The sequence below is a fragment of the Nuphar pumila genome, chromosome 2 (assembly GCF_984573655.1).
Source record: "Nuphar pumila chromosome 2, dmNupPumi1.hap1.1, whole genome shotgun sequence".
Classification (NCBI taxonomy): Eukaryota; Viridiplantae; Streptophyta; class Magnoliopsida; order Nymphaeales; family Nymphaeaceae; genus Nuphar; species Nuphar pumila.
In genome coordinates this window covers 110,454,110-110,477,238 of record NC_143250.1, presented here as the reverse complement: position 1 = coordinate 110,477,238, position 23,129 = coordinate 110,454,110, and the positions used below count along the sequence as shown (strand labels likewise).

At 38.9% G+C, this 23,129-nt stretch overlaps 2 protein-coding genes across 2 annotated transcripts; one reads left to right on the top strand and one right to left on the bottom strand.

Annotated features, from left to right (window-relative positions):
- The first annotated feature begins 1,115 nt into the window (after positions 1-1,115).
- LOC149846718 (magnesium transporter MRS2-4-like) lies at positions 1,116-13,307 on the top strand. Its single transcript, XM_089996519.1, has 4 exons — positions 1,116-1,643; positions 2,523-2,962; positions 4,029-4,310; positions 12,621-13,307. Exons 1-4 carry the CDS (start codon positions 1,358-1,360, stop codon positions 12,897-12,899), a joined length of 1,287 nt encoding a protein of 428 aa, XP_089852645.1. The 5' UTR covers positions 1,116-1,357; the 3' UTR covers positions 12,900-13,307.
- A 1,897-nt stretch (positions 13,308-15,204) lies between these two features.
- On the bottom strand, positions 15,205-19,281 carry LOC149846717 (putative receptor-like serine/threonine-protein kinase At5g57670). The gene is made up of 11 exons (XM_089992261.1): positions 18,695-19,281; positions 18,492-18,610; positions 18,298-18,410; positions 17,602-17,768; positions 17,027-17,506; positions 16,688-16,942; positions 16,436-16,593; positions 16,273-16,352; positions 15,922-16,057; positions 15,646-15,795; positions 15,205-15,559 (listed from the first exon to the last, which is right to left on the bottom strand). The coding sequence occupies exons 1-11, from the start codon at positions 18,864-18,866 to the stop codon at positions 15,410-15,412; spliced, it is 1,980 nt and encodes a 659-aa protein (XP_089848387.1). The 5' UTR covers positions 18,867-19,281; the 3' UTR covers positions 15,205-15,409.
- Between the last annotated feature and the right edge of the window lie 3,848 nt (positions 19,282-23,129).

Here is a 23,129-nt window from a genome sequence, read left to right as displayed (position 1 = left end):
GGCCCCCACCCTGCCTCGTCCAGTTTTGACCGAGAATGGAGGACAAAAAATGAGGATGGAGGTTAAAATTAAAACCCGTGAGAGGGTGAGAGGATGAACTTTCCTCGATCCGCGCCTCACCCTGTCCCTTATCCTTCTTTAGAGATAACAGTGGACCGAGAGAAAACGGTACCCCACCCCAGCTTGGACAATAGATAGAGGACATGAAATGTGGATGAAGGTTAAAATCAAAACACTTTGGGAACGGAGGGTAAGATTTTGAGACGAGGCAGGGGTAAAGACCTTGTCCACAGCCCCGGTCTACTGTCATCCATACAAAACACCTTAATTTATATACCTTTACAAAAATTTGCATTTAAAAGCTAGCCTTTTTTGTCCATAAATTCAAATAAAAACCTCACAATTCTGAAGTTATAACACCTAGACTTATAAATTATTTTTCAAATTTCAATGCCAAAATGCAATATAGAAAAGCAAATATATTTGATATGTGTAATTTAGTGAAAAGGTCATATGTGGAAGCTGTATCCACTAAATTTGACCTCTCACGTGTCCAACACAGTTTAGTTACTAGGGATATTCACTTTAGATCATCTCATGAAATTTTGATAGAAGACTATGAGCCATTGATTTTTTCGAAGCTCTTGGGAAAAACCAACTTATCAGAAATTCAAAAAAATGTGGGCCATTTTTTTACAATTAAGGGCAAAGGATTGTCCTTTAAATGAGAATTTCTAATTTTTTAATTAATATAAAATTTATTTTTTAAATGTAAATGATTTAAATTGATTTTTTTAAAGCATTTCGGAAAAAGATTTTTCTCTTGGGTGTAACTTTGGCAACATTACCGTGACCGTACAACTCGCAGCAGAGACCCCAGTTGCGAGTCTGAACTTGTACTACCCTCGTAGTACGGATGCGGGTTAGAATCTTACGTGGTTTTAGTCTCCCGACACCTTGAATACCGATATTACCCCTATCAAGTGAATAAGAACCCGATCTTTCCGACAAATGTAAGGGTACTTCCGTCTTAATAATTAAGAAACTATCAACGCTTGGTAGTTAGGACAAAACCGTAATTTTCTAAATCTCGCAGTCGAAAGATTCGAAACGTCGCCTCAAATCGGACCGGCGGGCTGCGAGGTGCATGCATCTCCCGCATCCCTATATAAAGAGATAACCCGGGAAGCCGTCGGACTATCTACCTATCGTCGTCTGAACCCTCCGTTTCTCCGGCCACTCTCTCTCTGTGCCTTCCGATTGTTCGTTGTAGCTTACAATGCCCTAATTCTTTCCGTCCGGCGGCCTCTGTTCGCTGAGATTCCGACGGAGCGGAGGCGGAGGCGGCGCATCGGGGATGGGGAAAAGACCGCTGTTCCTCCGATCTTCCGCTTCCAAGCAGAAGATCGGCCCCGCGAAGACTGAGATGCAGCCCCTCCTGGCACCCGGCAGCAACGCCGTCACCGTGGCCGGCGGGAAGGGGAAGAAGAAGACGGGAGCCCGGCTCTGGATGAGGTTCGACCGGACGGGGCAGTCGGAACTCATCGAGTGCGACAAGAGCGCGATCATGAGGCGTGTGGCTATCCCGGCGAGGGATTTGAGGATCCTGGGCCCTGTCTTCTCGCATTCTTCAAATATTCTTGGTAGTCCCTTCCGCTTTGGTCTTGTTTTCCTTTGAATTTTGAGAAATTACGCCTTCTTTAGGTCGGATTGTTCTGTTGTTCTTAGAGTTACCAGATCAACAGTTGCAACGGTCCCACGATTGTCGTGAACCTCCCCACGATTGTCTTGAACCTCATCCTCACCTAGATAACGATGACAGTTGTAGGCTGACGTTTGCAGAGTTTGGTGATTTGTATATCTAGCGAGTTTGTGTCTGACCTAGATTTCTCAGGACAGGGACTAGCTCAATTCATGTGAAAATTTGAAAACCCTAGGCAATTTGAGATAGAGACATAGCTTAATACTTGCAGATTTTAGAAAGTCCGATTGATGATCCTGTGTGAAGTCGTATCTGTAGAAACATCCGGAAGATTCTAGAAATGGACATAGAATCTATGGTTTAGATACACAGAGCTGTGTGAATTCATGTTCGTTACTGAGTATTTAATGAACTTCAGCTTGCAATAGGCATGAAAAGGGTAAACGTAAGTTTTGATTCTCAAAAATTCAGAGAAATTTTCCTTCCTATTGTTTTTACTACTTCCTTAGTTATTTTGGAGTCGGCTAGTCAACTATTGCAGTTATAGTTGCATATAATTAGGAGGCATTTTGATTTTTCTTTTGATGCCTCAGAGAGCTGTTTCTCTTTGGATTTATAACTGCAAAGTCTACTTTTTATATGTAAAAGTTATAGTAAGATTTGTTCAAGAGTGTATATTTTGGGTTAGCAAGTTTGAGATATATTGAATCGTACCAAGTACAGATTTGTGATACGAAATTTTAGTTTCAAGATCTGAATTACAGGAAATACAAATTTCACTTTAAACTTCTTCCTCTTTCTTATGTTGATCTATTTGTAGCTAGAGAGAAAGCCATGGTTGTTAACCTTGAGTTCATAAGGGCCATAGTGACTGCCGAAGAAGTGTTGCTGCTGGACCCTCTATGTCATGAAGTCCTTCCTTTTGTGGATCGGCTTAGGCAGCAATTTCCTCTTAAAAGCACTGTCGATACTCAACTTATTTGCATGCAAGAAAACGAGATGCCCTTTTCTGGTGCCGAGCAGTGGTTACATACTCCGGAGGCTGCTGAAGGCTTACAGTCTGAGCTTCCTTTTGAGTTCCAGGTACTGGAGATTGCGCTGGAAGTTGTATGCACATATTTGGACTCTAATGTTGCTGATCTCGAGAGAGAAGCTTATCCAGTACTTGATGAACTAGCGAGGAATGTCAATACCAAGAGTCTAGAACGTGTGAGGAGCTTGAAGAGCATCCTTACACGTCTCCTTGCACGTGTACAAAAGGTATTTCTTTTGTTTCTATTTTTCCCTTTCCTCCTTTCCTTTTTTTTTTCTTTTCATTTTTCCCGGTTGTACCTTATCATGGTCACTGTTTCTCATTTTTCTTATTAGGCACTGGATGCATTTACTGTAGAACCGTTGGTAATGTCCATCCAAAAGGAGGATTCTTTGTTGTTATTTGGATCATGATTTACTTGCCATAGAATGTAACCTATGGAAAACATTGCTTGCCTTTACACATAAAAAGCTAGCACCATTTCTTCTTTTTTCCTCTCTTATTTTTCTATTTAGACGAAAAACAGTTATCTATACATGTGGATATATTCAGTTGTCAATTATTTTGTACTGAAAATGATGAAAAGGTTCAAGTGCTCTTTCATTCAAGTGATTGTGTAAGGAACAGGAAGTTATTTCAGGCTCTTCATCTGAGCCTGGGGTGTTTATGTGTTACTTTCAGGCTATTGACTCTTACCCTTATTGTTGCACCATGGGTATGGTTTGTCATAAAATAGGTCCTGTATATTGTGCCTTAAGGCACTTTTTCTTTTTTTTTGTTTAAAACCTTAAATGAGCTTACTGAACTCTCTTAATGAGCCTAAGCTCAGGCTGATTTAGCTCATTCAACCAATGAGCCTAAAGTTAAACTTGATCATGGTTCATTTAATAAATGAGCATGCTCAAGAAAACTTTTAGTGAACTGAGCCTCTCTCACACTATGCCCCTGATTGCAATGTTGTGCATGTGTGTCTCTTTATCTGTTTGTCTTTTATGTATGCATACACTCACACATTGTGTCAATCTCTCAAGAACCCTTATTTTAGCTCCCTTTCTCCTTCATTCAATACGATATCATCATATAGTTGTTTTTGTCTATCTTTTCACATGATTGGAAGCTTGCAGCATTGTATCTCTTTTGATCTTTTATTGTTTCAAGAGAAATAAGCAATTTATGCTTTGGACTCTATATCTTGTACCCGTTGTCTTCCAGATACCATGTCATTCCCTCTTTTTTGCATGCACAATGTGCTCATTATGGCCATTTCACAGTGGAAAGCATATACTTTATCAGGTTAGGGATGAACTGGAGCATCTTCTTGACGACAATGAAGATATGGCATATTTGTATTTGACAAGAAGGCATTTCCAGAATCAGCAGTTGGAAGCTTCTGTACTTGCAAACAGATCAAATGGCCTTACCATATCTCATTTGCCTCGTGCTGTTTCAAGCAGCCAATACAATGGAAGCATTATTACTAGTGTCCATTCTGATGATGACAATGTGGAAGATCTCGAAATGTTGCTTGAAGCTTATTTTATGCAGCTTGATGGTACTCGTAACAAAATACTGTCTGTAAGTCTCATCTCTCTTGTGCTGGGATTTATGGATACCTTCTTTTGTAGATTACTAATAAATACTAGGGAAAACTGGAACTACCACCAGATCTTCATGGTATGAATAATTATTGAATCAAGTTTTGAATCTGATCCTGTGCCTGGATATTTTAAATGTGCAACTATGGGTTTCATTGGTCTGGCAAATGTACATACAGTTATATTTTTTTGTAGCTTGTATGCTGCAAACATCTCTCAGTTGTTTCATGTCAGAATCTATAGCTTAAGGACGGAGAGAAAGAGACAGCACATGAAAGGAAGAATTGAAATCTATGTTAAAATATATGTATCAATATATATATATATATATATATATATATATATGTGTGTGTGTGTGTGTGTGTGTGTGTGTGTGTGTGTGTGTGTGTGTGTGTGTGTGTTTATTCAAATACACCATAATACCTGATAGGGGTATTATGGTCATTTCACCCCGTACCCGATAGGGGTACTTGTTTTTCTTCTTTTTTTATTTTCTGTAATTATTTTAATTTCTTTAAGCCACCTAAGGGGCCCCACCATAGAGTCGTTGGGGCCCCCAACGGTCACAATTGTGACCGTTGGGGGCTTCCAACGACTCCATGGGAGCCCCCTTTTGTGGCTCTCCTTTTGAGGCCATGTGGCCCCTCTTCCTCTTTTTTCTTTTGTATAAATAGGGGTGAACCCCTTTGTATTTGGATTATGCTTGAGAGCTCTCTCTCTTTCAATAAAGAGACCTTTATATTTTTGCCTATCTCAAGGCTTGTGTATGTGTTGTTCCTTTGTGGACTTGGCTATTGTCTCTTTTGTTTGTCCATTGTAGGACATTGCAAGTGCTTATAGCACTCTTTGTATTTTCGCATATCTCATTACAGTCTATACACAAGCTCATAATGCTTGTATATTCCTAAGATGGAGAAACTGGTCTAATTTATTAATGACAACTATGTAAATTCTGTATCTCTCATTTTAACTGTTCAAGGATATTGAGGGAAATAAAGTACTATATGTTGACTTCCTAATCTCCAAAGAATCAGAAATGTGAGTCAATGATTTTAATGTCTAGAACTGGGTTAAATGCATAGAAATATCACAATAGATTCAAAATATTGCTGATATTCTGTGATATAAATTTAAAAAACAGTTTCATTAGGGATTGTCTGCTTATTGAACAAGCTATGTAACATGGACAATCCTGAGGGAGAGAGAGAGGAACTCAATGGGATGTTCCTCTATTCATGTTCAAGAGGACGTCCCTATGTATGTATTTATAGAGGGAAATATACAAGGGCTGTTACAATAGGATTATAATACAAGAGTTTCTATTCTACTAAAACTAGTGCAGCACTATGACCAAAATACCCTCAGCTGGGACACCACCTAGAGTCTGAGTCATAATAGGACTGGTATGCTTAAATGACCAGAGTACCCTTCATGTCTCTATCCTTAACACCCCCCTCAAACTGTGAAAGGGTCAAGATCATGAACAGTTTGTTTTTAAGTATCCGATGAAGGAAGGGTAATGGTTTGGTGAAGAGGTCAGCCACTTAATGTTCTTCAAAAATAAAATGTGGTTGTACTTCCTTATCTTCAACTCGTTCGCGAACAAAATGTTGATCCAACTCAACATGCTTCATCTTCTCATGTTAAACAGGATTAGTTGCAACTGCCACTGCACTTCCAAAAGTAGGTGACAAATCCATAAGATTTCAGCCGTGACATCAACCATGGCTCTATATTCAGCTTTTGTGCTTAATCTGGCCAAGGTTTTTTGTCTCTTGCTGGACCATGCTTAGTTGTCAAAAGTTGCACCTAGGCTTTTAGGGTCACCACCTAGGTTTATGGGTCTAGGCGGCAAGGCTCTGTTTTTTGACCTAAGATGCGTAGGCTGTCTCCACCTAGGCCACAACGACATAGTTGTCATGTTTTTAAAAATTTTGTCTTCTTTCTTTTTCCTCTTCCTCTCGCCCCAAAAGTTTTCTTTTTTTGTTCTCTCATTTTCTTCTTCTTTTGTTCTTCTTTTTTATCATAGTTTTTCTTTTTCCTCCTCCTTTCACCCTTTTGGCTTCTCTTTTTCTTCCTAATATGTATGATTTGTTGACTTGGAGTATACAAGACCATTAGTAATTGTGCCTTTGGTGTATCTAAGAATTCTTTTCGCATCATCCATATGACTTCGCCTATGAGCATGCATGAACTGTGATACCTGGTTCCACACATCTGACAGGTGACGTTTTTTGGACGTGGTCCACCACCGGGAGTTGCTAGAAATCTTGCATCTCTACCAAAAGAGTTGGATCTACCACGTCCTCTGCCTCTTCCACCATGACCAAATCTAGAATATGAACCAGTAAAAAGAACCTCATTAGATTTCTGATCTATATTCTTCTTTCTAGAGGAGTTGCCTAGATCAAACATAGCCTCGTGTTCTAATAACATGAAACACAACTGATCAAAAGAAGGTCATAGTCTCTGTCCTGAGTACATGGTAACAAACGTGTTGAATTCTGATTTCAAACCTCGAAAGGTCTGCATACATATATCCTCATTCACAACAGGGGCACCTATCATTGTAAGTTGGTCAGTGATAGATTTTACTTTGCTCAGATAATCTATCACATTGGAATCTCTGGCAATCCTCCCAAATTCTCCTTTCAGATGGATTTTTGGTGTAGAGGTTTGCTCAAACCAACGATGCAAAATTTGCCAAAGATCTCGAGCGTTAATGCCTGTGGGGATATGAAGTAAGACTTCTCGAGAGAATAGTCATAATATAGGCTACGACAGCTTCGTCATTTTTAGACATTAAAAAATCTAGATTTGGCACAAGTTTATGTGTTAAATTGCCATCCTTCGATTCAGACTATAATAAGAACTCCGCAGGAACAAGTAAAGTCCTGTTGAGATGCTCAATCAAACCATGGTTGTTGATAAAGGGGACGATCTGTTTCTTCCAAGTGACAAAGTTGGAAAAGTTTAGCTTGTCAGATACAAGTTGACTAAGAAAGAAAGAGTTGATTGGAGAGCTGAAACTTAAGGTAGCCATGATGAGAGGGTTATTAGGGTTTTAAAAAGAAATAAGAAAGTAGCAAACCACCACCAATATCTTTTTTTTTTTGCTGGTCGAGAACAGTAGCTGTAGACTAACAAGATTCTGCAGACTCAATGCTGGTGACGTCTGCTAAAACAGAAATATATTTTCTTTTTTTTTGTGTATAATAAAAGAAAGAAATAAATAAAGACTCGAGAAAGACTGAAGAAAGCAAGGCAGTAATGAAAGAAGAAAGAAAGAGAAGGTACAATGCAGATCTGAACAAGAACGATTCAGATCTGAACCATTTTTTTTTTTTAAGAAGAAGAAGAGGAAGAAGGGAACAGTATTTATAGAGGGAAATATACAAGAGCTGTTACAATAGGATTATAATACAAGAGTTTGTATTCTACTAAAACTGGTGCAGCACTATGACCAAAATACCCTCAGCTGAGACGCCACCTAGAGTCTGAGTCATAATAGGACTGGTATGCCTAAATGAACAGAGTACCCTTCATGTCTCTATTCTTAACACCGTGTAGGTGCAAGTGCTACACTTGGACATTGCTTCTGCAGTATTGAGTGCAGTCAACCATGCTCAAGTTCATTTCTGTCTGAAACTAGACTTGGTCAACCTTGACCTAGTCCAGTATATATATATATATAGTCACAACCCCTCTCTCACTCTTTGAATTTGCCGTGTCGCACCCACACCTGCACTATCATCAGCACCTGCACCCTTATGGCATAGTGAACAAGTAATAATAGCCAGACAGGTTATTTAGGAATAAATAGCTGGCTCCTTTTCTAGGATGAGTGCCATAGTGCATCCAAGCACTGTGTATGTAGAAGGATCAAAATGGTGCGAGCCAACAGAATGTATAGAAATCATGCATACGATTGTAATCTTGGTTGACTAGCATGGGATCTGAAAGCTGTTGGTACATCTGGATATTCTAGAAATTGGACATACCAAAAGAGAGATGGACTTGGTAATGATTGCTCCACTGTTTCATTAACTGTTTAGAGTCATCTATGGAGAAATGGAAACTCTGAGCTTTTTCTGAGGATGAGAACCTAATTGTTTGATTGTGCTCAATGCACTAAGAGATAATTGCAATTTTGGTTGGGTATCATATCTATTGGTTGCTATGTCACATGGATATGGCTGCAGATATGGGGTATGACCATTTTAATGAAGTTTTCAGTATGACTAGTATATAAGGGGACATGATAAAGGGGCCAAAATGAAGTATCTGTGTGATATATTCCATGAGTTGTTTCCTAACTTCTGAATACTAGGTTAATTTCATATTGATGATTGTTGTTATCTCTGGGAAGAAGAAGGTATTCTGACTTAATATATTACATACTTTGACTCAGCCTGAATTTAGACTTTTAATAATATCTTCTAATAACATCTTTAACTAAAACATCCAATATGTTGGTGGAGACAAAGATCTGTATTTTCACTCTCCAAACTTGACCTTGTGAAAGATGAAACGCAAAGGGTTTTAGTCAAAGATGAGGAGATTAAGGAGAGATGGAAAGATTTTTTTGATAAGCTATTTAATGAAAGTCATGCTCAGGATCTTGGAGACTTTTCAATTCCTTTTCATGAGATGAATCGTGACTTCATGCGCAAGATTCAAAAGAAAGAAATTGCAGAGGCTTTGAAGAAAATGAAATCAAGAAGGGCAGTTGGCCCAGATGGTATACCTATCGAGGCTTGAAAATGCTTGGGAGAGAAAGGTTTAGAATGGTTGACAAATCTTTTTAACAAGATTTTGCAGACAAATAAGATGCCTAATGAGTGGAGGAAGAGTACTTTGGTGCCTCTATATAAGAATAAGGGTGATATACAAGATTGCACAAACTATCGTGGTATAAAACTCATGAGTCATACTATGAAACTTTGGGAGAGGGTGATTGAGTCTAGGTTGAGGAAGATTGTGAATCAATTTGGTTTTATACCTGGAAGATCAACTATGGAAGCTATACATCTTCTTAGACAACTTATTGAGAGAAATAAAGAGAGGAACAAAGATTTGCATATGGTTTTTATTGATTTGGAGAAGGCTTACGATAGAGTACCTAGGGACGTTCTCTGGTGGACAATGATGAAGAAATGTGTTTCTCTCAAGTACATTAGTATAATTAAAGATATGTATGAAGGAGTAGTAACCAATGTTCGCACTTGTGGAGGGGTGACAACCAATTTTCCTATAACGGTTGGGTTACATCAAGGATCTGCTTTAAGCCCTTTCCTATTTGCTATAGTGATGGATGAGCTTACGAGATCAATTCAAGAAAATGTGCCGTGGTGTATGTTGTTTGCTGATGATATTGTTTTGATTGATGAGTCTAGAGCTGGGGTTAATGCTAAGTTAGAATTATGGAGACAGACATTGGAAGCGAGAGGTTTTAAGTTGAGTAAGAGTAAGACAGAATACATGGAATGTCGATTTAGTAAGCAACGAAGTAATGATGGGAGTGTAGTGAAGCTTGGTGACCACGAAATACCGGTGGATGATTCTTTCAAATATTTGGGATCTATCATTCAAAAGTATGGAGAAATTGATGGAGATGTAAATCATAGGATAAAGGTTGGGTGGATGAAATGGAAGAGTGCAACTGGAGTGTTGTGCGATCGTAGAATGCCATTGCGGTTGAAGGAAAAGTTTTATAGGACGACTATTAGGCCCGCTTTACTATATAGTACGGAATGTTGGGCTGCCAAGAGACATCATATTCAAAAAATGAGTGTAGCTGAGATGCGTATGCTGAGATGGATGTGTGGAAATACAATAAAAGATAAGATTCGGAACGAGGAGATACGTAAGAAGGTAGGCGTTGCACCCATTGAAAATAAGATGAGAGAGAATCATTTACGGTGGTTTGGACATATTCGACGAAGGCCTAATGATGCGCCAGTTAGAAGGATGGAGAAATGGAAAAATATATTAGTTAAAAGAGGTCGGGTAGGCCTAGGAAGACATGGATGGAGGTGATAAGAAAGGATATGAATGCTTTGAACCTCACCGAGGACATGGCATTGGATAGAAATGAATGGAGGAGAAGGATTCATGTGGAAGACCCATAATGATTTTCTTTGTTGGTTCATATCGCCGACCCCAATTGTTTTGGGATGAAGGCGTAGTTGTTGTTGTTGTTGTTGTAAACTTGACCTTGTGACAATATAGAAGGGAAAAGTTTCTCAATGATACCTAATTTTCTCTAACCATCTGTGCACCACTATAAAGTATATCTCTTATTAGAATTTGGAACTCGCTCTGCATGATGGTTGTATTTTATCTCTTTTCTGCTCCCCGTCATTCCCTTTTGACAAGATGTATTTTGAGCATCTAACAAGTCATATTTAAATGGCAGTGCTTGCCATTCATATTGGTTCAGTCATGTTGGGTTAGTTTAACTGATGACTGGTTGCTACATATAAGCATCATCAAGTGGTTCTCTCTTCATGATACCAAATTGGACTCATGAAGCATGCTCAGACCTTTTTTCGAAGCAAAAGAGACTCTTTTACTCATATCAAAACAGGTTCAATATAGGCACAAACTAGAGGTCATCCAAAACAACATTTAAGGAAATAGATTCTGGCTACTACTACAATCATAAGTATCTCTCTGCTAGTACTTTTTAGCACAACGGAATTATAGCTGGAAATATGAAGGCTACACTGGATGTGTCCATACATGGACAACAAAATTTTAGGACAAGAAACATGAGGACAAATGCCAGATTGAAGGTCTACCGAGCAAGATGAGATGACCCATCCTTGGTATTGATCACACCCTTATCACAATGAAACAAGATATGAAAGTTTCCTAGATTTCCTAAAACATTGTCAATAACCCAGGCTTGATCATTTGACATTGTAATAGACAAATTTCTGAAGGATAGGGCCACAACTTCAGCATCTCGATCAGACACTATTCCTTATTCATGACACATTTTTGAGCAACACAGTAGTGTATTCCAGTTCATTGTGTTGCTTCATGCTTGTGTCGGTCTGCAAAATCTAACACCATGTCCTGTTGCACCACATAGTTAACATCAGGGTTACCAGAAGCGCCATAGGGCATGGGGAAGCGTGCTTCCCCGAAGCGCGTTTCGAAATCGCGAAATGTGGCGCTTTCGAAATGTGCTGGAAAGCGCCAAAAAAATTTGTGAAGCGCAATTCTCAATTTAGGGGAAGCACGCTTTCCCCTTGCTTCTTATTTTAAATTTTTTTTTTTGTATTTTTATTTTTCTTTCTTTTTTCTCTTTTTTCGCTTCCCCCTCTCGCTTCCGAGACGATTCTTGGTTCGTTTCTAAGTCGTCTCGTGCTTCCCGCTTTCTAAAATTTTGAAAGTTCCTGGCATCCTGCTTCCCCTTCCCGAATCACTTTCTGTTCCCGCTTTTCCGACTGGCAACTCTGGTTAACATACTATACATCTAAACATTTTGCTTGATGCGTTGCCATAGTTATTATTGTCCCCATGTTATGATTTAAGTTGCTGCTAAGATTATGACCACCATTCAGATTGCAAGTACTGAGAGAAGGAAAGAATATCTTGGTCAACATTGTTGTAGATACTCTGGCCTCTAACATGAATACTTCCAAAGTGTCTCAAACGTCAGGTATTCAGTTCTCAATGACAAGCTTATGGTAGAGGCCCTTATAATAATTGCCCAAGCGATGGAGAGCACAGGAAACATGTTGAGAGTAGGGGGAATACTCCGACCAACATTATAGTAGCTATTTCCAGATTAGCTCCCTGTTAGGAATGAGCATGCAACAAGATGGCAAGACCGCATGCTTAACCACTTCACTTACAGTCCATCTAGAAATTTCTTGCAAATGATTTTCCTTTTGAAAGGTTTCATTGGCAGTGTAAAAGACCTTGGCCTGTAAAAGGGAGTCTAGTGTTGCTAAAGCTAGCTTTCTTCTTAAGCCTTATACCTGAAGCTAGTTTTGCACATTGAATTTGAAGTCAGTTTAGTTTTTTTAAATCTATGCAACTGTATTTCTTTTTGTCGCAATTCTCCAAAGTTTTAATTTGTTATTTAGCTCTACCAGCATAAAATCAGGGATTCTGTGGTACTAAAAGCTTTCCTTTCCACAAATTCACCAGCGTTACTCTTGCACATGCAATTCTCACACTTTTTTTCTGTTTCTGTTCTGCTCTCGATATTTCTTTAGTGTAAATGCTTTGGGTATTTGCTGAACCGATTGATACTTTTTATCCACTTCAACAGGTACGCGAGTACATAGATGACACAGAGGACTATGTCAACATTCAACTTGACAATCAGCGAAATGAACTTATCCAGCTGCAGCTGATATTGACTATAGCATCCTTTGCTATAGCAGTTGAGACTCTTATAGCTGCGTTATTTGGGATGAACATTCCCTGCACATTGTTCGAAATGAATGGAGTGTTTGGCCCCTTTATTGGAGGTGTTTCGATTGCATGTGTACTGCTGTTCTTGCTAATCCTTGGATATGGCAGATGGAAAAGGTTGATTGGTGTATAACTGTTGTTGAGTGACAGATTAAAATTTCTCATCGATTGTACATTGGCAAAGTGCAGCAAACAAACCAAAAAGCTCACTGATGTGTATAATACAGCAATTGAAGGGTTAAAACCGAAGATGTATTTTGACAGAGGACAAGCTTGCAGCCCGAGTGATGATGTATTGCTGAAGATGGGAATGTGGTGCTTGCAGGTTGTATCTTCAATCCGATAACTTATTTGATACCATTTTACTAAGGGGAGCAACCACAGGCATTTGAACTTAAACGCCCATGAACTGTTTGCGTCAATGGATTAGTTCGGTCCAAATATTTGAGATCAAGGGTTTAGGCCTAATTGTCCTCCAATGGGAGCAACCACACAAGGGTTTGAATGAGACGTTTCTTTTAAAGAAAAAATTATTTAGTTTTTCTTTTTCATGTATAGATCAGCGTTTATTTCATTATTTCCTATATGGCAAATGATGAGTAACACATCATTCTGTGAATATTCAAACTTGTCATGCAGGATTTCGGAAGCATTTGAGCTACGGCTCCGTCCCTTTTTTTCATGGCTACCGCTATTTTCTAGGCATCATGTGGGTCGAAATCAAGCCTCCCGCTATTTTCTAGGCCTCATGTGGGTGTAAATCAAGCTTCCGTAGGATACTACGTCTGTGTCAAGCCTACAACTGTGACGTGCGTTGGTTGTGCATTTCCATCAGAGGGGGTTACAAGACTTTGTTGAATGGAGTTTACTCAAAAAGCACTTGCAAAGCTTTGCATTAGGGCGTTCTTGAAATTGATTGCGTCGAAAATAAACAAAACAGGTGACTAATGAATTGGCTTGCGACGGAAGGAGGGCGGCCTTCAAACCCCTTGTCAATGATGTTTGGGCAAGTCAAGCCCAAGGAAATTCTAGGTTGGCTCCCAGCTCCATCTAATGCGTTACCAGAAAATAGGCCTCGTCTCTGCTTTCTCTAATATCCTCTTTACCACATCTTGGGGGTTTCTCCAGATGCTCGCTCAAAAAGGCTGTTACGCTAACGTTTTTTACTCTACTAGACTAGATTAACTGCTTTTCCAAGCGTTTCTCCATTAGCGGTGCCAAAAAGCTGATTTCACAACCCTGTAGATTTCATGCTCTCTCTCTCTTATGCGCACACACTTTTAAGTTTGAAGGGACACTAGAATTTCAGTTTGGACCTGAACGGGATCCCACCCCTATTATTGAATCTGAACTTGAAAGCTGGTGTTCATTTTTAAGCAAATACAAGAAAATGGTTTGGATTTGGGTTGTGGGTTTCTCCCTGTATGATGGGCTTAGCTAGGATTCATGTGAGGGGGGGGGGGGGGGCAAACAGGGGTGTAGCAAAAAAAAATTATTTCTGTGATAGTCGGGGGCCTGCCCCCGAAAATTTTTTTTTTGAGATAAAATAAAAAATGGGTACAATTATTAATAAAAATCTACTTCATATGGACAAATCAAGCTATTTGCTGCAGTCAGGGCTGGGCTACAAAAATGGATAAAAATCTATTTCATATGGAATCAGGGCTGGGCTAGGACTGGGCTTTTAAAAAAAAAAAAAAATTAACTGTTTCGGGAGGCAGGACTGGGCTACAGCCCAGTCCTGCCCCCCTAGCTACGCCTTTGCCTGTATCCTGAAAACTTGCTCGTGCTTATGGGCTCTCATCTAGGTGCACAAATTCATTGGTACATGATTGTTAGTAGTTGCTATTAGTTGTGATCTAATATAGTGTAGGAACATTGCCTTGTACAGCAAGTAGTTTGATCAACGAAACTTGGAAAATGTTTGTTGAGTCGTACTTTACGATTCTGGATTTGTTTACAACAGGAAGTACTTGAAAACATTCTTGTGAAAGAATATGGCGAACCGTGAACTTTGGAAAGAAAAAAAATGTGACCAAACCAAACCAGAACACCTGCTACTCTTGAACTTGCTTGCCAAGGGTTGATAACTAGAGGTTGGTATGAATTTTATATGGTTTTGAATGATTTTTCAATTGATATGCATTCAGAGGTTTATAAGATTAGAAGTGAGCAGTATTTTTTTGGATAAATACGATATCCAATAATTTGCCTATAGAAGCCAGCGAGATGGAGGAGTTGAAGCGCTTTTATTGTATGAGTGGACGTTTTCGAGGAGTTAGCAAGGAGAGAGGACAAAAAAAAAGAGCGGGAAGTAGTTGGATTACTGTTGAGATCTAAACTTGGTTGCTAGTTTTGGTGGTTAGTGAAAACGAGCCTTTCCATAGAAATAGAACGGGCTGCTACAAATTCACCTTCGTGCAAAACACATCAGATCACCATCCAGAGAAATTCCACACTCATAATTCCCAAGCCAGTATGCCAAAAACAAGTCCTATCTCCCAAAGAGATTGGGCATACAACCAAAATTTATGATGGATGGTAGTTCTTTCACATGGATCTCTTTTCAATTGCAAAACTGAGTCGTTTCTTTGAGCGTTGGCAGAATTCTTTTGGCTTCTTCCCGCAGAAAGTAATTTTAAATTAATACCCGCGAACATGACAATATGGTGAATTTGGAATCTGGCATTCGACATCGGTGACATAACCATTCATTTCATCATCCTCAGATTCTGACTCTCTCCAACTCTGTTCATCATCTGTGGGAGGCCCATCAGTTATAATCTGAATCACCTGAAGTGCCATGGCCGTATGGATGGAATTCAGTATAAGAGAAAACTCTTGAATGAGTGCAAAAACTGAAAGAGATTCTACTTCACCTCGCATATCGATGGGCGCTGCGCTGCTGATTCTCTCACACACAAGGATGCTGCAAGAACTAATCTATGCATCTGGTTGGCATCATACCGGCTGCCGAGTTTTGAGTCCGCAAGTGCAGCATAATTTTGTGATTCCATAAGTGGCATTGCCTATATCATACTTTGTCAAGATTAGCAAGCTATACGCTGAAAACTGGTAGAGATTTTGTACTTTAATAAGAACTGTCATCTGTACACTGAAATTAGCAGAGATTTATGTGATACTTCTTCACTCACCCACAAGAGGAGGCTCTGTTTGGGTGGATCTACTGGTTTCCTACCAGTAATGATCTCTAGGAGGAGTATCCCATATGAGAAAACATCAGTCTTTTCATCAACAATCCCATTCATAAAATATTCTGGTGCTAGATACCTATTCATGGCAAAGCATATCTCATTAATATTCTGTCGTCGAATTCCGTCAGTCTAGTGAAAAGTTTGAAAACTCCTATCAGCCTCATAATGGTTAGGTGGTTTATTTAATTGGTTAAAAAGAGTGTAAAAACAAGTCTTAGATCAGTACACAATAAAAAATTTATGACAGTCACATGAAACCTCAGATACTGCATGGAAAGGGATTGAGGATACCCAAATGTGCCCTCTATTGGAGTCACTGAATGATGGCTACATTGTTTTGGGAGCCACTTTGCCAATCCAAAATCTGAAATCTGTGGCAATATGAACCAAAGTCAGACAATGCAGGCTGTTTCCTTTCGTATAAAATTTAAAGAGGCTAAACATGTAACTTGACCTGTGGCTCAAAATCTTGTCCAAGAAGGATATTGGATGCCTTGATGTCTCGGTGGATGATGCGCCGCTTGCAGCATCTATGAAGATAATGCAATCCTCTTGCAACTCCTATGGCAATCTTGAATCTGGCTGACCATTCAAGCACTCTACTGTTTTTACCTGAAGATTTTACAGTGTTTCAGTGAATGAATCAACACTAACTTCAACTAGGATTACGTTCTTTCTCAATAGTACTTTGTGACTTTCATCTCACCATGCAATACTGATTCCAAGTTTCCGTTCGGTGAGAAGTCGAAAATCAGATAGAGTCCTTTTTCGATGCAGAAGCCCATCAGGCATATTGTATTGGAATGATGAACGTGCCCCATGATGCCCAATTCCACGAGGAACTCTTTCTGTTTCTGTTCATCTGCATCTTTTTTGGCCAATCTTTTCACTGCTATTGTTTGGCCATCATGGAGTTGGCCCCTGTAAACTTCTGAATATCCACCCCTGCCTACGAGATTGCCTGCAATGGAAAGCAAAGTTGTAGTTAATGACATCAAATTTGATGGTACTTATTAACGGTTTCTATTAGTCAACATATTACTACCTGGATGAAAGTTATTTGTGGCATGAAATATCTCATCATAGCTGAAACACCTCCATGTAGGTTTCAAGCTTTCCCACTCAGATTCAGCCAAATTTTCTGCTTCATCAAGTGCGGGGTGGAAGAATGGCAAGGAAGAGATTTTGCTTGATGAGCTATATTTCCTGCGGCTCTGTTGGCTGTCTTGATCTTCTGGATGATTGAACACTTCAGACTCACTTGCTAGTAGGGATCCTAAGCTACTGAAGTTTTCAGCAGCAAGATGAACATCTCTTGTGACAAAAGTTTCGCCAAGGGGCCTATCCTGAGAATCCTCTATGGCGAAGCTTCCTGTGGAAGATCCAAGATTGTGTAGCATGTAATTTTTGTGATATCGTTCATCTCTGCTCATGGTGTTGCAATTGAAAATGTTATGTGGAGAAGAAGCAGGCTTCCTGAAGTCTATATTCGGCTGTTTTAATCTCATCTTCTCTAACTTTGCATCTGTTTCACAGTGCAGTTAGATACAGTAAATAGGCGGCTTACATGATATGGATAATATTATATTCTTTTGTTTTATAAGATTTTCTTATACAAACCTTCATTGCAAGTTGAGCCAGAACGAGAATCCAGACTAGGACGGGCTGTAGGTACACTGACTGGCGAATCTGGCCTATTCTGAACAGCAATCACAGAGCAACTATCTGGGGCATGGAGATAGCAATGTGTTGAAATTGCAAATGATTGTCTGCTGCTCAGTACACAACTGTAAGAGATTATTGCCAAGGAAAACCACAAACATAACTAAGCAAACCACAAGATAAAGAGAAGAGAAAGGAAGAGAAACATGAGATTTACGTGGGTTGGTGCTCAGGTCTACGTTCATGAGCTAAGGAGGAACAAAAATCCATTAGCAAGATGTGAGGATATATAATGATGAGATATAGAGCTCTCAAATCCCTAATCTCCAAATATACTCGTACCCAACTCTCAAAGGAGGCAGCTATATATACGAGGAAGGGCATAAAACCTTAGCTAGTACAAAAGAAAAAAAAATTACAAAACAAGACGTCCATTCCACAGGGGCTCCGCCCCCACCCCCGGGAGAGGTTTGTAGGTCCTGGGCTTACCGGCCGGATTCCTCCACTACCACCACAAACCTCATTGAAAATTTCATTGTATTGTCATCAAAATATTTTTCAATTAGGTTATGGACAGGCACAGGTCCAAAATTCAAGACACCCAACAATTATCATATAGGGGAAGGCTTTAGTTCTAACTACAAAACATTATACCTCTGAATTTTTGAGCGACCCACAATGAGAAATGCAGCTTGTGTGAATCTTGCTTCAGCAACCAGACCTTTCCCTATATCAGAACTGCACCTGACCTTTGCTTCTACCTTCACCTGAACGCGCAAATACCAATTTTGACTGCATGATCTGTTTAATGACACTGTTGTTTAGCTATAGGGATATGACATTTTTACCTGTTTAGATTGATAGAGATCTGTAAACTGTCCCACCATGGTTATCAGAAATGCTTTTGCTCGTTTCATCATCATCTTTTCAGTTGTGCTATATTGTTGGTTCTGTTCATCCTTCATTTCTGCATTTTCATGGAGAAGTGAGTATATGTATTTTCTGTTTTTTTTTTAATGAAATGAAAAGAAGAATTGAACAGTTGCAATACCAAGAACATGAAGGGCAACAATGGTGTCGCCTGGACAAGCTGCAACATCAATTGCCCATAAAAGAAGCTCCACAGCAGCTTCAGCATTCAAGGAAACGCCAACAAGAATGCTCGTGTTTACAGGATTAATGCTTCTCTGTTGAGTTGCATGATACTGGCCATTGGGGTTCATTGCTGTTAGCCTTCTTGATTCTCTGACAGTGGAAAGGAGGTGACGATTTTATGCTCGTTTTACGTGTCGTCAAACTTTGAACGGCATCGTTGTGTTGCAAAGGGGGGCGACCACCATTGCCTTTTCATTCAGATTCCCTTGTTTAAGAAGCATCAGATGCTTCCCACAGTGTCAATAGAAGAGAGATACTCAGTTAGAAGATGTGCTCATTCCCCCTTGTGGGAAAAATTATCGGTTTTTTGCGACGAAAGCAAAGGTGGTGATGGTGATGGCGCACCAATGGGGAGTCCTTGATTTGCCTTGCTTGTCAAGCAAAAAAAAGAAAAAAAAAATGATGAGAGGATGTGTGTGCCTGTACGCCCAGTCTAGGGACACAAATGGATCAGATCTCGACTGGATCGTATCAGGGCTGAATATGAAATGTAGCCGTAGATTCGAAATCCGAATTGAGATACAAATCATAGCTGATGATGTAGGATTCGATCCAGGTCCTAAATATATGTGGTAACATTAGACCCACATCTGAAAAGCAAAAGCAATTGCATCGATTTTGAATGAAATCTGAATTAGATCTGACCTAAAATGCTGATCTAAATCCAATCAGAGTCCAAAAATAATTTGAGCAAGCAATTCTGAATATGATCTAAATGCACATTCAGATCATTATCTTATTTAAGGATCCCAATCTGGAAATAGCACATTAGATTTGGATAGAGTACCGGACCGTACTCGATCTGTCCCCACCCTTAACAATCATCACAGGCACGGAGGCAACCAGGATCCACTGATGAGTTCACTCATCTTCTATGTTTCAAGTTGTTATTATGCATGCTTTAATTTCATGAATTGCTTAAAAAAATTGTATCTTGATTAGGGTTAACACAAGGTAGGAAGCATATCTATTTTCAAGAATATGGATTATGGTTTTAACAGTAGCCAGGATATGGACTTGTGATGTGCTACTCAATGCATTCAGGTTTAATCCAGTTTGAGATCAAATCTGAATGTTAATTGGACACATATTCTGTTGCATGCTCTCAAATCCGAGTCCTTGTCTGACTTGAAGTCCAAAAAGATCAGACCAAATTATATGTATATATAAGATGCACTAGGGTATATAATCTCTAATCAGATCCGAGTTTGGGTATTGGCTCTATGTATTAGAGCCAGAATCCGACTCCGAATCTGATTGTCTTACATCTGACAAGATCAGACACGAGTCTGACCCGTTTGCATATGTATCAAAGAGTTGAAGGTAAGCAAATGCACATATTTTCAGGGACATGTTGAAATCAAAGGTATCAACGCTAAATCAAAAGCTAACGGATGTACGTATGATGCATACGTGCTTCATGAGTGGGAATCAATTCAACCCATGAATCATGGTGATTTGGAGTTTTAACTTAGGAAGCTGGTAATGGATGAGTAAAAATTAGTTTCTATTCTTGGATTTTCAACAGACCACATTGAGTTGGATTTCTGATGGTTACATATTTTAGAGAAATTCCCATATAGGAAACCTTTTACCCAATATTTGACCAAATATTTCAAAAAATTGATGGTTAAGTTCAATTTGTGAACTTAACCAAATTGATCTCACCAAGTTGAAGAGAAGTCGTGAATTCTAAACTCATGAGGGGCATCCATTGCCACGAGTTCTTCCGGGTGGGCATAAGGGGACCTCAAGGGTTTTACTAATCCCTGTCAATGTGCAATCTGTTGTACCAACCTAGTGAAAACAGGATTTCAGAAAAGAGAATTCAAGCCTAGAATATGTGCAAAGTGCGCCACATTGCGCACCAAGCGTCCGTTGCTGCACGATGCGCAGCAACGTTCGCAATCCACCTAAATACTCAAGGCTTACCAAAGTAAAGAATAGATTACAAACTCTCTATTTAAACCTCTTGAAAAGCTTTTCTCTCTTAGATATGGGACTAAACTTTTCAAAACACTTTTGATAGTAACCATTAATAATTTAAAACTTTCCTAACACAATCAATATGGTATGATTTTTCCTTGGCCTGGCAAAAAAAAAGATGGTTAAGTTCAATCTTAAGTTTTTGTAAAAAAAGAAAGAAATCTACAATCAATTTGCTTATGTATCCTTTTAAATTTATTTTAATTGCAATGCAACCAAACAACAAAGTGGTGTTCTAATTTAATCGAAAAAAAACGAAAGGTGGTGATTTTATCTATAAAGAAGTGCAGATTGGTCTATATCCGATCTGTCAAAAGATGTGGAGTTTTTGGAAGTCTTAGCATTTTCTAGGTATAGGACAAGATATGGTCTTATAGGGCAATTTTTCTACTTTCCCTCCCTCTATTTGTAAGACCTGATATCAGATTTTTTTAGAGAATTTTCCATTTAGAGACGACATCTTTTACTTTGTATTCCTAAAAGGGGCCCATGTTTTCTGAAATAAGAACGGATTGGTCTACATTAGAAGATCCGATCAGTCAAGAAATGTGGAGTTTTTGGAAAATCTTAGCTTTTTCCAAGTGTAGGGCAAGATATAGGCCTTTATAAGGCAATTTTCCTATGCTCACAAATAAAAAATACAAGGGATCAACTATTCTACGTCTAGCTCTTGATAATAAGCTGCTTACCCCGCAATACCTGCAGCGATTTGACGTGAGATTGGCAACTTGGTGCTGTTTATGCAAATCTGCAGAAGAAACTGACTCACATTTTCCTTCATTGCAAAGTAGTACGACTGATTTGGAACAAAGTTGGTCTTCTTTTTAGTTAGTGGTCTTTAATCTTTATTGCTAGGGCAATGTCCATTTTTTAGATAAGTATGCTAAATTTGCTTGGCTGCTCTGCTATCAGTTGGTGGTTTGATATGATTGGGAAACTAGAAAAAAAAATTGAAGAAGCTATATCTCTCTTGGCCACATGATCTTTTGACATCTTGAATAAAATTAGGGATCATATTTTATCTGTTTTAAATATATCCAATCATGTTTCCAAGTTGGCATGGGTATATCTTGGTAGGTGGACTCCTCCTAGATCAAACTTTCCATTTTCAGTCGATACACTCAGCAGTGGACAGTTGGCTATACCAATGTTATCAGTATTGGCCGATACGCTTTACCCCTGAATCGGCTATTTTTTAATAAATATAAAATTACTAAAATGATTTTTTAATATTATTTTAATGATTTTAACACGTATCATCATGTTATGATTGACACGCAATATTTTTTATTATTTTCTGGCCGATACAGAACAATTCACTTGAGTATCAGTATGGCCCATACAGCTGAATCAGTGGCCAAACGATTCAAGGCTGATACCGACGATACTGACAACATTGTGCTATACGATTACAGATCATTCTGGCAAGTTTCTGAAGCTTGGCTGGCTTGTCCGCCATATTCATTCTAGTCAGCATGAATGGTTGTGGTAGAAGGAAATTCTCTCTGAATTTCAAACATCCTTCAAAGTTATAGTTGAATCATCTAAGAAAAACATTGTGGAGGTTGTCTCTCTAGCACATGGGTGTGATTCCAATTAACTTCATCTTGATGTTCTGAACTCGTTTTTACAGTTTGTAGATTTTGGTGTAGTTAGGTTCCTAAGGAACATAACTATGTTCCCTTTTCTATAGCTTATTTAGGAAACATTGGGATTGATCGTTTTTTGAAGGATAAACTACCAAACCGATTTCCTTCCCTTCTTGATATGTAATTTGCATAGCCTTGTATTTGGTAGCAGTCTGGCTAACCCCTGCTAATCCAAAAAAAAAAAAAGGCTATTCTCCCTCCTCTAGTTGTAACCCAAGAGCAGATGTTTTTCTTTTTAAATTTAGTGAAACATCTTTTACTTTATATTTCTGAATGAGGCCCATATTTTTTAAAAAGGTATCTTCAGTACCTAATTAAATTTTCACTGAAACCGTTAAATAGAGATCTGCAGTTAATGCCATGATTAGTATCTATATAAAATATCATCTTTATAACCTTCTATTTGAGAAGGTTTGCTTTGGCTGTTTTATTAAGCAATACACAGTTTAATGATTTTATCATATATAACTCACAGTTAACTTGAGTTACTAAATCTAACTTTTCTATTTTAGAGTTTCAAGGAAATGTTCAGTTCTAAAATGTTTTTTTAGAAAACATGAGACTCTAATGGAAGAAGATGAATATAGATGGTCATTAAGTGAAGAAATTCCTTTCGTTTATGTTAGGAAAGACAAAACTACATGATTCATTGGCGAAGTAGTTTTCTAGGGGGGGGGGGGGGGGGTACGAAAATCA